Source organism: Mauremys mutica, chromosome 2 (genome assembly GCF_020497125.1).
Source record: "Mauremys mutica isolate MM-2020 ecotype Southern chromosome 2, ASM2049712v1, whole genome shotgun sequence".
NCBI lineage: Eukaryota > Metazoa > Chordata > Testudines > Geoemydidae > Mauremys > Mauremys mutica.
In genome coordinates, this window is record NC_059073.1 from 136,803,646 (window position 1) to 136,817,013 (window position 13,368).

Genomic DNA, 13,368 nt, shown 5'->3' on the forward strand with positions numbered 1-13,368 from the left:
GCAGCTGGGACACAGATAACGCATCCGGTTATTACATCGATCCTGGAGCTGGATTTGTAAACTGGCTGGGTGATTATATGATTAATAATAGCCCGGGCAGAGACTTGCAACATTACCTTTGGGATTTAGAGACACAATTCCCCATTAAACAAATGGAAAACCCCAGCCCTGTTGTTATCTTCAATTAGGGGTGAGATAATCTCATACTACAGGGGCTAATCAGCTTGCTGCAGGGGAGAAGGAAGAAATGCAAATATGTGTACACACACACACAATTTCAAATTTGGTCAGGTGATCTATGAAGGGGCTGCTTCTTCTGTAGCATCCACTACTGGCCACTGTCAGAAACAAGACACTGGCCTTGGGGACAGATCCACTCAGGTGACTCCTGTGTTCCGGTACTTCTAGCCTCTCTCTGTTGCATCAGGCTCTTTATGCAGCATCAAGGGGGCCTGGTGCTGGTACTGGACGCTCAGGTTGCAGAGTTAGGAAGATGGGGATCATCAGGTGGCCCAGCAGCTACCACAACCACAAACAAAACCTATCCTGCAAGCTGAGTGAGTTGTGAACAGGATGGGTCACAACGCACAGGAAGCTCTCCCTAGCTCCTGGCTTGTCCTTGAGGCCTTCACAGCACGGCCAGGTGAACCCATCTCCTCCCCTGCAGACAGCTCCACTGGTTCCCCATTCATTACAGAATCCAGTTTAAAATGATTCATCTCACCATGCTTTCCAACCCCTCCAGGAGGTGGAGGGATGTCAGTGTGCATCTGTACAGGAGAGTGTTGGTGATATATGTTTTTGCATGTGTCTGTAGCTGAGCGCATATGTCCTAGTGTATGTGTATGTTTCCACACAGGACTCTGTGTCTGCGTGTTTGTAGAGGTGTGTTGGTATGTGCGTCTCTGCACGTGGGTGTGGGTGTGCATAAGTGAGTGTGCTGGCATCCGTATATGTATGGGGGTGTTATAGTGTATGCATGCATAGCAGTATGTGTGCGTGTGTCACATTGTTGGCGTGGACATACACTACTACAGCATGATTGTGTATGGATTGTGCTGGCTCTGCTCATCCATGTATCAGTATAATGGTCTCACCCTCTAGTCTTGGAAAGGGAACACAAGAACAACTGGCAAGGGACAGAGATTCCCCTTAGCTATCCAACCTAAAGCACAACCTTGGATCTGAACATCCCCGAGCTCTGGGAAAGTTAAGATCTCACGCTGCAGCTTGGTACCATCTCCTTTAGGAAACAAGTGATGAAACAGGAAAGGCACAATTTTCATGTGATACCCTCCTTGAAACTTTGAAACCAATTAAAACTCGCTGCTGTAACATCTTAGGGAGACAGACAGAGATTGAACACCAGCAGTGTAAGATTAATCTGTCAGGCAGGGTCAATCTCCCCTAAAGCTGGCAGATACCATCATAGGAAGAGGGGTCTAAGCCCTGGATTTCTTACAAGGCAATTGGCTAGGCTGACAATGACTCACCACTTAAACAAAAGAGCTCACTGGCCAGTGCCAAGTGGAACAAACCTGGAAAACGGAAAACGGCCCTTCGACCACCGGCAATAGAAAGCAGGCTGGAAGTTGAAACTAGACAAATTGAGACTGGAAATAAGGAGTACAGTTTTAACAGTGAGAGTAACTAACCATTGGAAAAATTTACCCAGAGTCGTGGTGGATTCTCCATCACTGGCACTTTTAAAATCGAGATGGGATGTTTTCCTAAAAGATCTGATCTCGGAATTATGTGGACGTTCTATGGCCTGTGTTATACAGTGGGTCAACTAGATGATCATAATGGTCCCTTCCGGCCTGGGAATCTATGAATTGCTCGTTCAGACACCAGAGAAGTAGGATACCATCCTCTGTGTTGATGCCTCTGCTGGGAGATCTGGGCCGAGTGGAATCAGCATCCCAGGCCCAGTCCCCCGTGTGTTGCAATGCCAAGCCATTGAGATGTCCACAAGCCCCAGCTCAGCTCCATTATTTGATGTCCCTGGTCTGCCTGTTACCCAACATCAGCCTTTGCACAGGTGAGGTAATGAGGCAGAAGATCAAGAATATGTTCTCACTGCAATTGAGGAGGGGGGCGGATGTGGAGAGAACAGAATGTCTGGGTTGGGCTTCATGCAGCAAATGGAGCCGATGAGGATTCCAAGGACTCCCTCCAGGATAAAGAATGTTTGAGGGTAAATGGCCCTGAGAGCTACTTGATTCTTTCTCCCTCCCTCAAACATCACTAAGAAAACGCATTGCACAGAGCGAGGAAAATGCAGAGACCTTCCCATTGACAAGCACTCAGAGTCAGCAGAAACCAGAGCCAGGGCTGTCAGGAGTCAGACAGCAAATCTGCAGGCTCCTCCAAGCCCTTGAGCAGGGAGGCCGGGGAGCTCCTGGCTCTTATGGGTTGAGGAATGTGCAACCATTTCTTTCTCAAGGTCTGTGTGGGCAGCTGTGGGTTCAGGGACAGTGAAAGAAGAGGAGAAAGCGCAAGACCAACTGTTGGAATGCCTGCAAGAGATCAGCTCTTGGATGAAGAGCAGCTGGGCCCAGGCGAGACCAAAGTGATGCCGGTCAGAAAGGGGAAACGCTTTGGAGAACTGGTCGAGGCAGTGTCTCCACCTTCCACTGAAGGCTCCATTCGTCAGAGAGATGTGACCCCTGGAACTGTTCGACTCCTTGCTAAGCTTGGAAGATCGGGTATCATGAGTATTTACCAATGCCTTCCTTTCTCCTCCAGCTCACTAGGAAACTTCCTCCCACTGAGGACCTGTCCACAGTGATCTCTGCATTCATCCCCTCCCGGCTGGATCATTGTAACTCAATGTATCTGAATGTGAAAATGATGCACAGGTTCCAACTAGCACACAATGCAGCTGCCCCCTTCTCCTTGGCTCAGGTTGCCATGAGCACATCAGGCCTGTGTTCAAGTCCCTCCGCTGGTCCCAGTCAGCTTCCAATCTCAGTTTAAGGCCTTGCTCTTAATTTAAAAAACAATTAATGGATCAAGCCCCAGCTATATCAATGAATGATTTTTGATCTATGAACCACCACGACAGCTGGGCTCCACTGGGGCAATGCAGATCTCAAAGCCCAGGACAAAGCACTTGAGAGCTGGAGATAAAGCATTCTCTGTCCAAGGGATCTGACTATGACACAAAGACCCAAAGGAAATCAAACAAATCCAGAAAGTCTGACCGTCTGTAGGAAACACTGCCAAACCTTCCCCTTTGAAAAGGCCTCTTCACCATACAACAGACACTCATAGCACTGACACTGCCTTCTACCTCCAAACCCCAACACAGACCCACCCTAAAATCCAAAACCTGACCGCCTCCTCTACCCCAAAACAATTCTGACCCCCCTCGGATTCCAAGCCCCAGCACTGACCCTCTCTTCTACCCAATAAAACACTACCACCTAAAAATCCTACCCTAGAACAAATCAACCCAAAACCCCAAAAGTCAATTGATAAAATTTTGAAAAACAAAATCCCTTTCCCAAACAGTTTTTTACCCTGAAAAAAGGGAGAAGTGCTAGAGACTCCATTAAATCAACCAGGGACTTTGCTAGTGCTATTGATTTTATGTGGAAGGTGCTCGGATACCAGCGATGTATGGCAGTATTGATACTCATAGATAGATAGCTGGATTAGAACAGCTGGTAGGTCAAGGCCAGATGTGAGATCAGGGTTGTCTGTAGGCCAGCTGGATTAAAGGTGAAGGCTCAGATTTTTAAAGGTTGCAACATCTACCTGATTTAGGAGCCTGAATCTCATTTTCTAATGAAATTTAGGCATTTAGAAGCCAAATTCCCTTGTCTGTCAATGGGATTTTGGTTCCTAAGTGCCTAAATCACTTTTGAAAATGATATTTAGGCTGCTAAATCAGTTAGGCACTGCACAGCAACACCTAAATAACTTTACAAAACTGGGTCACAATCCTGGTCCCAAGGAAGTTAAGGAGAGTTTTGATTTCACCCTAGGAGTTTGGCACGTCTTAAGCACAGACCTCTAACGACTCATAGATCAGTGCACTCAGTGGGTGAATTTCACAATCATAGAATCATAGGACTGGAAAGGACCTCAAGAGGTCATCTAGTCCAGTCTCCTGCACTCATGGCTATGACTATGCATCATCTAAGTCCCAATTCAGTAGGGGCATATGTGGGACCTTGTGCTGGTCCTCTACCCAGGGGCGAGTTTTCCAAGGTGCCTATGCTCCACATCTCTGTGCAGATGCATCCCTGCAAGCTTCCCTTGTTGAAGGTCTCACTCCATTCAGAGCTTCCTTTCTTCACCCCCTCCCAGCTCCTGAGGTGTCCATGCTCCCAGGAGCTGCAGCCCTGATAGCACAAGGATGCAGCAGTGTTAGCCCCAGGAAGTTTCCATCTCTCCTGAAGTCGCCGCCTTGGAGAGATTGAGCAAGGTGGTGGTGCAAACACTTGTTGGAAATGACGGAGTTTTACACAGGGCCTCTCCCCAAAGGCCGCTGGCTGCCCACACTCCGATAAGGCCCCAGGCACTCACGACTAGTGCTCTTGTGAAAGGCCTTTGATTTTCGGCTTTTGCTTTGAACATCTGAAGCACCATCAGGTGCCAGAGGAGCTCAGAGACTCGGGGCACTGAGCCAAGCCTGGCCGTGGCCATATCGATGGGCCGGATACTCCAGCCTGAAGGACAGCACTAGCCCCTCGGAGCTGGATGACTTTGGCCTCAAAACCCCAGATGGTGCAGCTCTTGGAGACTAAGAGGCCCATGTGCCCAGAGACAAGTGTCCTCGGAGACTCTCGACTGACACGGGCCCAGGAGGTTATCAGAAACCCGGCTCTGAAGGGCTCCAGGGAAACAGGTTCACAAACAAAAATGAAGTGAATTAGAAACTTGATTTGTAGCCAGAAGGAGCTGGGGAACTCCAGCATCGCTTCCCCCCTCACTTTCTCTTACCTCAGGTCCCCTATTTAAGTCTCTCTCTGCCCTTCACACTAAGGGGATGTCCAAGTGGCGCAGGAGAAGCAGCAAGATGGAAATCAGCATCAAGGAGGCTCTGATTGAGGACCCGCTGGTAAGCCTCAGCCTCATCCCCTCCTCCCCGGGCTGGGTTTTAGCAAAGGGCAAAGGTTAATGAAAGCGACCACATCCTCTGTAGCTCATACATTGCAGCTCCAATAGTTTCTAATGCCCAGCTATGGTTATGAGTCAGTGGCGGATTCTATTCCTCCCAGCTTGCAGGGTGTGGGTTGGCATCTGAACCTGTGTGTCTGTGTGTCTCTGTATTTGTGTATGCATGTCTCCAGGTGTGTCTCTGTACTTGCATCTGTCCATAATGATGTACAAAACGTTTCACCTGCTTCCTTGGTTCCTCCAATGCCTGTTGAGATGCCATGCTCAGCTGGGTGCAGATCTGGCTGAGACTGAGAGTCACCGACCGCACATTTCTGAAATGTAACCACTCTAGCAGCTGTCAAGGGTGCATGAGAACTATCAAATGGTGAACCCCAGAGAAAGGAGGGGGTATGACCCTTCTGACTCAAAAACAGTGCTTCTCCCCAGAAAGCTGGGGCTATTGCCTGAAGCTGCATTGGAGCTATTAGCGAGGCATCTTGCCTACAGAGTCAGCCATGGTGCTGGGATCTAGCTCGCTACTTTAAAAAGCACTTGGAGACACTCTTGAGCAGGGAAGATGCTACTTAAAACCATGACCCGTCCCAGGCCCAAATCCTGTGTCAGCACTTCATTTCTCTCTGTCTCTCTCTCCCTAGTCCTGTCTCCTTCCCTCGCTGTCATCTACACATCCCTTACTTCTCCACCTCCTCCTGTTCCCTTTTGCTTTGCATTTCAATCCCTCCTGCAGTGACCTCTCTCTCTGTGTGTGCTTGTGTCCCCAGCACTACAATGCTCTGGATTCAGAGATGGACGTCTGCCCCAGCTGCACTGACTGCTGCCCCAGCTGCCCCAGCTGCACTAACTGCTGCCCAGGATGCCCCAGCTGCAAGTCCTGCTGCAGCTGCTGGAAACGTGTCTTCTGCTGCCTCCCTAAGCTACTCTGCCGTCTGCCCAAGTTCCCCGGCTGCCCCCTGCACATCAAGAGAATCCTAATCATCGTGGTTGTCATTGTGCTGATAGTTGTGGTCGTCCTGGGAGCCCTGCTGCTGGGACTGCACGTGACCCAGGAACACACTGAGACTGTAAGTAAGGGGGAGAAGGAGCAGTTGAGGCTGTGCACAGGTGCAAAGGAAGGTGTTAAAATCATGCCCAAATGCAGCAGTTTATAGATGAATGGGGGATAGTGGCAGCTAGGCACAGATGCAATGGGGATCCATGCAGCTGACCATAGTGCAGCCTTATGTAGGTGCAAAGGGGACTTGTGCAAAGGGTATGGCCCTGCATAGGTGCCCAGGGGACTGCTGGAGCCCTGCAGAAGAGATCACTGTCACCATGCCCAAGTCTAGCAATAGGCAGAGGAAGCAGGGACAGATGCACGGAGATGCAGAACAAAACTGGGGCAGTCATGCACGGGTGCAGAGAGAGCAGATGGGGTCCTGTTGGATGCAGAGGGGACTCAGGTAGTCATTCATTGGAGGAAACAGAATTGGCACAGAGGGGACAGATTGCATCCGTGAATGAGCAAAGTCAAGGACCAAGCCAGAGGAAGATGTTGCAGTTGCATTTAATTCCAAGAGGGCTGATTGAAATCCTGGCCCATTGAAACAGATCCTGTCTACCTTGCATCACAATATGTGTGGACAGCAGGGAAGAGATAGAGAGGGCTCGTTCTGTCGGGTTAGCAGGAGAACATTTAGGAGAAACAAAATCAATCTTGGGTGTCTCTTCCCAATAAATTTACCCTTCCCATTCTGCAAGAGACTCTGGGGCCCTGGCCAGCCTTGAGGGAAGGAACAGGGTTGATTATTAGAAGCAACAGAGAAATGAAAAGCAGCTGCAAAATGTCCCTGGGCCCTTTGAAATGGCTGTGTTTCAAATGCGTTAGAATGGAGCAATGTTGCTCTTTTTGATGCAGGGAACCCATAGCAGAGATGATAGAGATCCCATCCCTTCCATATCTTCCCACCCCCTGCTCTCCTTGCTGCTCACTCTTTAGGCTCTATGATCTCCTCCTAGGTTTTGCAAATGACCATTGAGGGGCTGGAGGGGGAAGAGTCTCGACTGCGGCTCTCCATGGACTGGGAAGAAGAGGTGGCAACTTTCCACATTGATGCAGGAACCCATGACCCGGGCACAGTGGTGTACGACTACAGTAATGTAAGCAGAGAGTGCTTGCTTGGCAGGGTGCGTGCTTCAGAATGGACCTTTGCCATCAGGCTATGGGGCCGGGATCCTGCTTTGAATCCTCCTGTCCAGGGAGTGAGGCTGTTTTTAACCCATGCATGGCCGGGACATCCAAGCACAAATGTGGCAATGCTGCATTAGAACAGAAGGCACTCTGAGAGGCTATTAGGCACTGCTGGGTGCCAGCCCTTCAAGTCAAAATCAGAAGGGGTTCCAGTCTCAGTGGCGCGGCATCACGCCCCTGAATGGAGCAGGGGAGTCAGTCCCTGGGGGAAAGCCCTTGGGTCGCTCAACACACAGAACTCTGGACAAGCAAGGAGCAGCACCTGTTGGCACACGGGAATCCTGCCTTGGTCTCCTCTTCCTCTGTCATGATGCAGGGTTGGCGGGTAGGGGAGGAAATGGGTACTGCCAGAGATGCAGAAAACCCAGCTCCACAAAAGAAACATGACCAGAGAGGAAGAGCCAAGTTAGAGAGGGAGTGAATGGGGCTAGAGTTGGGGCTATGAGGGGAGAAGGATGGTTTGTTGTCTTCATTGGCCAGAGTGGGATGGAAGGTGGTGGGGGAGGGTGCAGGGGAGACAAGCAAAATAAGAATGTGGGTTTGGGTTTGCAAAGCCTCAATTTTCATCTTGCTAAACCAATCCCCAATGAGGTTTGGACCCAGCTCCTATCTACCCAACCCCCGCACTTTGGATAGGGCTTGGAGTGATGGCACCAACCCTGGCCCATCTCAATCAGATGGCTTTAAGTCTCAAAAGGAAAGGCCCATGAAGGGTCTAGGAGGCTCCTGGGCGTAGTGCCATGAGGGGGATAGAGCGGGGTGACATTGCGGAAGCAGAAGTGGCTGTGCAGTAGGAGAGGGTGATTCAGCTCCGGTGAATACCAGGGAGCTGCAGTGATGGGAAACCAGGGCTTATAAATTACTATGTGCTCTGTCTGCAAACAGCTGCTGATCAGCTACAAATCCTGGCAAGGCCGAGCCTGCTACATTACCAAGATGGACAAGGAGAACATTCAGGGCTTGGATACCGTTGCGAAGGCATTCCACCAACATCTCCAGGTGAGCAGCTGAGAATGCACACTCAGTGTGAACCATGCTGGATATAGAGGCAGGTATAGGAATGCATGGGGGAAATGGCATTCATGCAATGCTGAATCTGAGGCCAACAGAAGAATGTGGGGGAAGGAGGGTGGAAGATAGTACGTGGATAACAGAGATAAGAGGCTACTTAGACTCCAAAGATCAAATCCTCCAAAGGATGGTGCATCAGGGACACCTGGAGTTATGCACATGCATCAGCTTAACCAGCAAAAGCAGCTACACATGCAAAATGGGCTAGTGTATGTCTAGTTGCTGGTGTGTGATTCCACAGTAGCCTCTGGAGTTTAATTGTTTCTCTATTTGGATCTTTTACATTCAACAGCTGTTGTGAGAATGATTTGCTCTCATAAAGCATGTGATGTATGAGTGCATGGAAATGCTTTGCTAACACTGATTGACCCTCAAAGCCCTAAGTGGGGGTCGATGGCAATGAGAAATACTGATAAGTTAAGTGCCTCAGGGCACACAGTGAGTTAGTGGCAGAGACAAAAAGAGAACCCAGGAGTCCTGTTTCCCAGTCCATTAGACAAGACAGCCTCCAAGAAGTGGGAACAGAACCCACGAGTGCTGAATCTTTCATCATCTGCTATAATCACTAGCCTCCACAGCCTCCCATATTTATATTCAAATAATTTCATGTCCTATTAAAACAGGCTGGCCTGTATGTCACCAGCCAGGGCAGCATTGCTAGAAATTTTTGATGCTTCTGAAGCAGTGGCCTTGTGGGAAGCCCTCCAGATGTGGAATCCATCCTCACAGGTGGAGTGAAGGTGCTGAAAATATATTGGGCACTAGGAGAAAACTTAGTGTGCGTATCGTATTGACATTAAGGATTTAAGATATATGGGAATGTCAATAGCCTGTGTCTATTCCTGCTGCAAACAAGGGTGCAGGGTGTTTGGTGTGTGTGTTTAATTTTTATTATTTCCTGCCGTAGCTCAAGTCTCTCATCCCAACTCCTGAGCAGAGTGAGGAGGAAGAGGAGGAGGAGAAAGGGTTTCCCATGCCCCTGGCTGATCGCTCCATCCTGGGCACTACAATTAACATCCTCTGCAGCAACGTTCCTATCTACTGGGATTAGCAAGGCCTCAGGGAAGTGAGTAGCACTGTGGATGGGTGTCAGAATGGGAGCCGATTGTACTCAATAGCTGAACAATCACAGTTACCTGTACTAACCACCCACTCCCAACACACACACACACACACACACACACACACACACACACACACACACACACACACACACACACACACACACACACACACACACACACACACACACTACAGTAGAAGCATGTGTGACAGGCATGTTGGGAATGGGTCTTGGGGAGCAGGCACCGGGGGACATGGTCTATGTGCAGACACAGGAGTGAGTTCTTCACAGCCAGGCCTACGGTGGATAAAAATCAATGCTTTTTAAAAAATAATAATTAAAAAACAGATTTTTTAATTTAAATTGGATTTTTTTGATAAAATGCTTTTTGAGAAAAAACTATCTAAAGATAGTTTTAATTAAGATACATTATAGCTCAGATATCTCATCATGGAGTAGGGATTATAAATTCTAATTCGATAGTATGAGACAATATATTCAGTTAATGTTTAAGAAAAGTTTTGTAAATGAGTTCTAATAGTTCATGGATTGGGACTCAATCTTATGCGGTTCCAGGGGCTTCTGTATAGATTATTTAGGTTAATCTTTCTGTCTACCCAATGTGACTCAGTGCTCGGTCTAGAAGATACCATCAGAGATGCTTAGTTTTGCAGTTCTCAAACTGTGGATTTGTGTCTCCAGAGATAACATGCTTGTTAACAGCAAAAATGTTTTTAATAAATAAATAAATATATAGAGATGAGAAATAACAGACCTCAACCCTCTACAAATTTGTGTACACAGAGTCAATCCATTACCTCTCTCTAAAAGTGCAAAGTTGCAAAAAGTTCAATGAATAGAAGATTGTTCGGGGTGGAATAGATCTGGACAAGGAGAAGTCTGGAGATAAATGTGAGACGGGAGGAACAGGCAGTAGAAACTAAAGTGAAACTGTTTGAGCAGCATATTCCAGCAGTCTTGAGGTCTTTCTGAGTGTAGCCTTCATTGATTTGAGATCTACCATACCATTCTCTCACAAGAAGGGAAAACTTATAATGGCAGCAGGCCATAATAGAGACCCAGTTTGGGAATAAGAGCCATTCAAGAAATATATGTTTGCTGATGATGTTTTAAAGAAAGTCACAGAAGTGAACTGGTGGAAGTCACTTAAGCACTTGGATTCAGAGACTGTTGAAGTGATAATCTCACTTTTAACAGCAGTAGCTTCGTCTGCTGGTGTAGAAAGAATATTTTCTTCCTTTGGACTAATTTTTTCCAAATTGAGAAATTGTTTGGGACCTGAAAAAGCAGGAGAGCTTGTTTTTCTTTTCCAGGTTATGAGCAAACAGGAAAATGAAGGTGAAGACGACTGAGTGAGCTGCAAAAGCCCATATCTTAAGTTTCTCATGTTGAACTGGCTGATATCGATTTAATTTTTTTTTTCAAATATTTCATTTAACTATTTTAGTTAAAAACAATTTTAACAAAAACAAACCTGATTTTAAAAACTTGAATGTTTAACTAAATTAAAAAATTCATATGCTTGTTTTGTTAAAATACAGTATTATATGTTTGCTGTTGAAGAAAAAAATCCAGAATACATAACATTGTTGTTTTAGTTAAATAAAACAATTTAAATGTCTGTCTGGTGATGTTCTCCTCCTAATACAGCATGGCAAGAAAATCCTCCTTGAATTGGAGATAGTTCACCTTCCAATGACTTCATAAATATCTGCTTCAATTACCTTTGGTAAACGAAATAATCAAACAATAATTCATTTTCAGATATAGCTGTAAAAGTAATCTGAAAAGTTTTCAAAATAAATCACTTAAAAAATGTATAGTGTGTACCTTCTAAAAATGAAACCTACATCTATCTCTGAGTTGTGAAGAATATGTATTAAGGTTATAACAACCAACAAGAATGCACTGTTATGTAGGAATACATGATTAAATTGAGTCTTCCTGACTAGTGATTTAAATAATGATTTATATTATGATTTAAATCAAATTGATTTAAATAAAATCCACCCTGCAGGCCGATCTGAGGCCCTGCAGGAACAGCTGGCAAATGTTGCAGCCTTCAGAGGAGACTATCCATTAGGCTGGAACAGTCTTCCCTTAGGCCTACTGAGAGAGTCAGCAGGCAGCTTGCAAGGTTGCATGCCTGCTGCAAGGGGAGTGGATGCTTCACGCTCACCTTGAGACAAGGAGATACAAATCCCCAGCAGCCACATTAGGTGATAGTGACAGCTTGGAGTCGGAGATGCTAGCAGGCCCTTTAGCACAGAAGAGAGTGACTGATAGAGAGTCCACACTCTGCTGCTCTAGTAGAAGTTATTGCCTGTGTATGAGAATAAGGGGACATTGGCAAGGGAAGCCAGGGCCATTAGCTGCCCAACTCTCCCATGAAACCAGTGGACACCTAACTCCCCTTTGTGCCTCTGGAAATCTCTCCCTAAAAGCAGAAATGAGGGAGGTAATGCTTGGGGGGCCATCTGGGGCCAAGCAACACTTACAGCTCAGGATGTTCACAGGGATCATTTTTCACCCCCCCGTGTGTTTGCTTTGCAGGATCCATAAAGGACAGAGCATCTCCTGCCTGCCATTGCTTTCCGAGGGGGTCCCAGCAGAATGGGAACACCACGTGTTCAGCCAGACCCCCAGTTGTGGCTTTGCTGACTCTGTACCTGTGGGTGATTATGGTGCAGCTGGCTCTGTGCAGAACTCTCTCGCTGGCCCCAATTCAGGAAAGCACAACGCACATGGTTAAGTTCCTCTACCTTCAAGGGGACTCAAGTGGGTGCTTAGATGCTTTCCTGAATAGGGCAGCTTTCCAGAATTGGGGGAACCCAGATGGAAGAGCTGTGCCAATGGGAAGAGGAGCCAGAGGGACCCTGCTATAAATAACAGCTGTACATGGGCTGATCTGTTTGCATTGGATGCAGCGGGCATTTGCTAGGGACATTATAGAATGAGAAGATTGCTTGCCATTGTGGGTGTTAGACTTCTTTTTAGAGAATAAAATCTACAATCCCTCACCAACCCCTCTTATTTCTTCTTCTGGGTAATGAGGTATTGTGTCTTCACTTTACATGACCTCACAGCCTAGTGGGCTAGCACAATGTGGCCAGAGTAATGACAGCAGGGACAACTCATCATACTAAGGGCTTGTCTACATGGAGTGTTAGTCCAGAATAGCTGATTAACTCCAGATGTGGATGCTCTTATTCCAGCATAAAAGTGCCTTAATCCAAATTAGTTTAATCCACTTTATGTGCCTTTGGGCAATTACAATGCACCTGGCTCTATATAGGAGTCACTTTGTGAACTAAATTAATTTGGACTTTGTTTAAAACTATGGTGTCATGTTGTTCTCCACTGCTAATTAGTGGAGCTTGTTAGAAAAAAAGAATTGTCAGAATTTACTGTTTTGTTTAAATTGGAACATTCTACAGGACTGTGTCAATTCTGACAAAATCCCAACAGAAACCAAGCACGTTTCCAGTGGACCTTTGCCTGCCAGGCAGGATTCCATGAGAAACCTTGACTGGCTCCTTGGCAGACCATCTGGCAGAATGCAGTGAACCCAGGCTCCCAGCTTCTCAGCTGCCTGGCTGGTGGGAAGCTGGGAGCCTGGAAGTTGTGGGAGCCCCAGTTCCCAGGCTCGTGACTCCTCATCAGGCAGGGCTGTTAGGGTCCCTGGCTCCAACACCACCCACCAGGTTGTACTACTGAGGATCTAGGTCTTCAAAGGCCCCCAGGTTCCCCAGGTCTAGGGCAGCCCACTAGGCTGCGTTAGAGCTCAGTGGAGATCAGTAATTCTGTTTCACAGAGAATTTCAAATATGTTGGTTCATTCCAAACCAGAATGA

At 47.2% G+C, this 13,368-nt stretch overlaps 2 protein-coding genes across 4 annotated transcripts in view; one reads left to right on the plus strand and one right to left on the minus strand.

The window, feature by feature from the left end:
* The window catches only part of LOC123365325 (leucine-rich repeat LGI family member 3-like), a 34,556-nt gene that overhangs the window by 18,455 nt on the left and 2,733 nt on the right, over positions 1–13,368 (minus strand). Inside the window, exon 1 of one of the 3 annotated variants that reach the window (XM_045008079.1) lies at positions 1,672–1,724. The exons of 1 other annotated variant lie outside the window; for it this stretch is intronic. The gene's annotated coding sequence lies outside the window, so the exon portion shown is untranslated. Of the gene's footprint in view, positions 1–1,655; positions 1,725–13,368 lie in introns of those variants that run through there. One more of the 3 variants, XM_045008078.1, reaches the window with a different exon arrangement.
* On the plus strand, positions 5,000–10,914 carry LOC123365334 (pulmonary surfactant-associated protein C-like). The gene is made up of 6 exons (XM_045008094.1): positions 5,000–5,071; positions 5,895–6,194; positions 7,129–7,269; positions 8,246–8,359; positions 9,339–9,497; positions 10,829–10,914. The coding sequence occupies exons 1-5, from the start codon at positions 5,000–5,002 to the stop codon at positions 9,480–9,482; spliced, it is 771 nt and encodes a 256-aa protein (XP_044864029.1). The 3' UTR covers positions 9,483–9,497; positions 10,829–10,914.

Bases quoted from the DNA above. Each gene is read 5' to 3' on its own strand.
- LOC123365334 (XM_045008094.1), top strand. From the start codon at position 5,000: ATGTCCAAGTGGCGCAGGAGAAGCAGCAAGATGGAAATCAGCATCAAG. The intron at 5,072-5,894 runs GTAAGCCTCAGC...TTGTGTCCCCAG, and splicing joins CTCTGATTGAGGACCCGCTG to CACTACAATGCTCTGGATTC. The intron at 7,270-8,245 runs GTAAGCAGAGAG...GTCTGCAAACAG, and splicing joins TGGTGTACGACTACAGTAAT to CTGCTGATCAGCTACAAATC.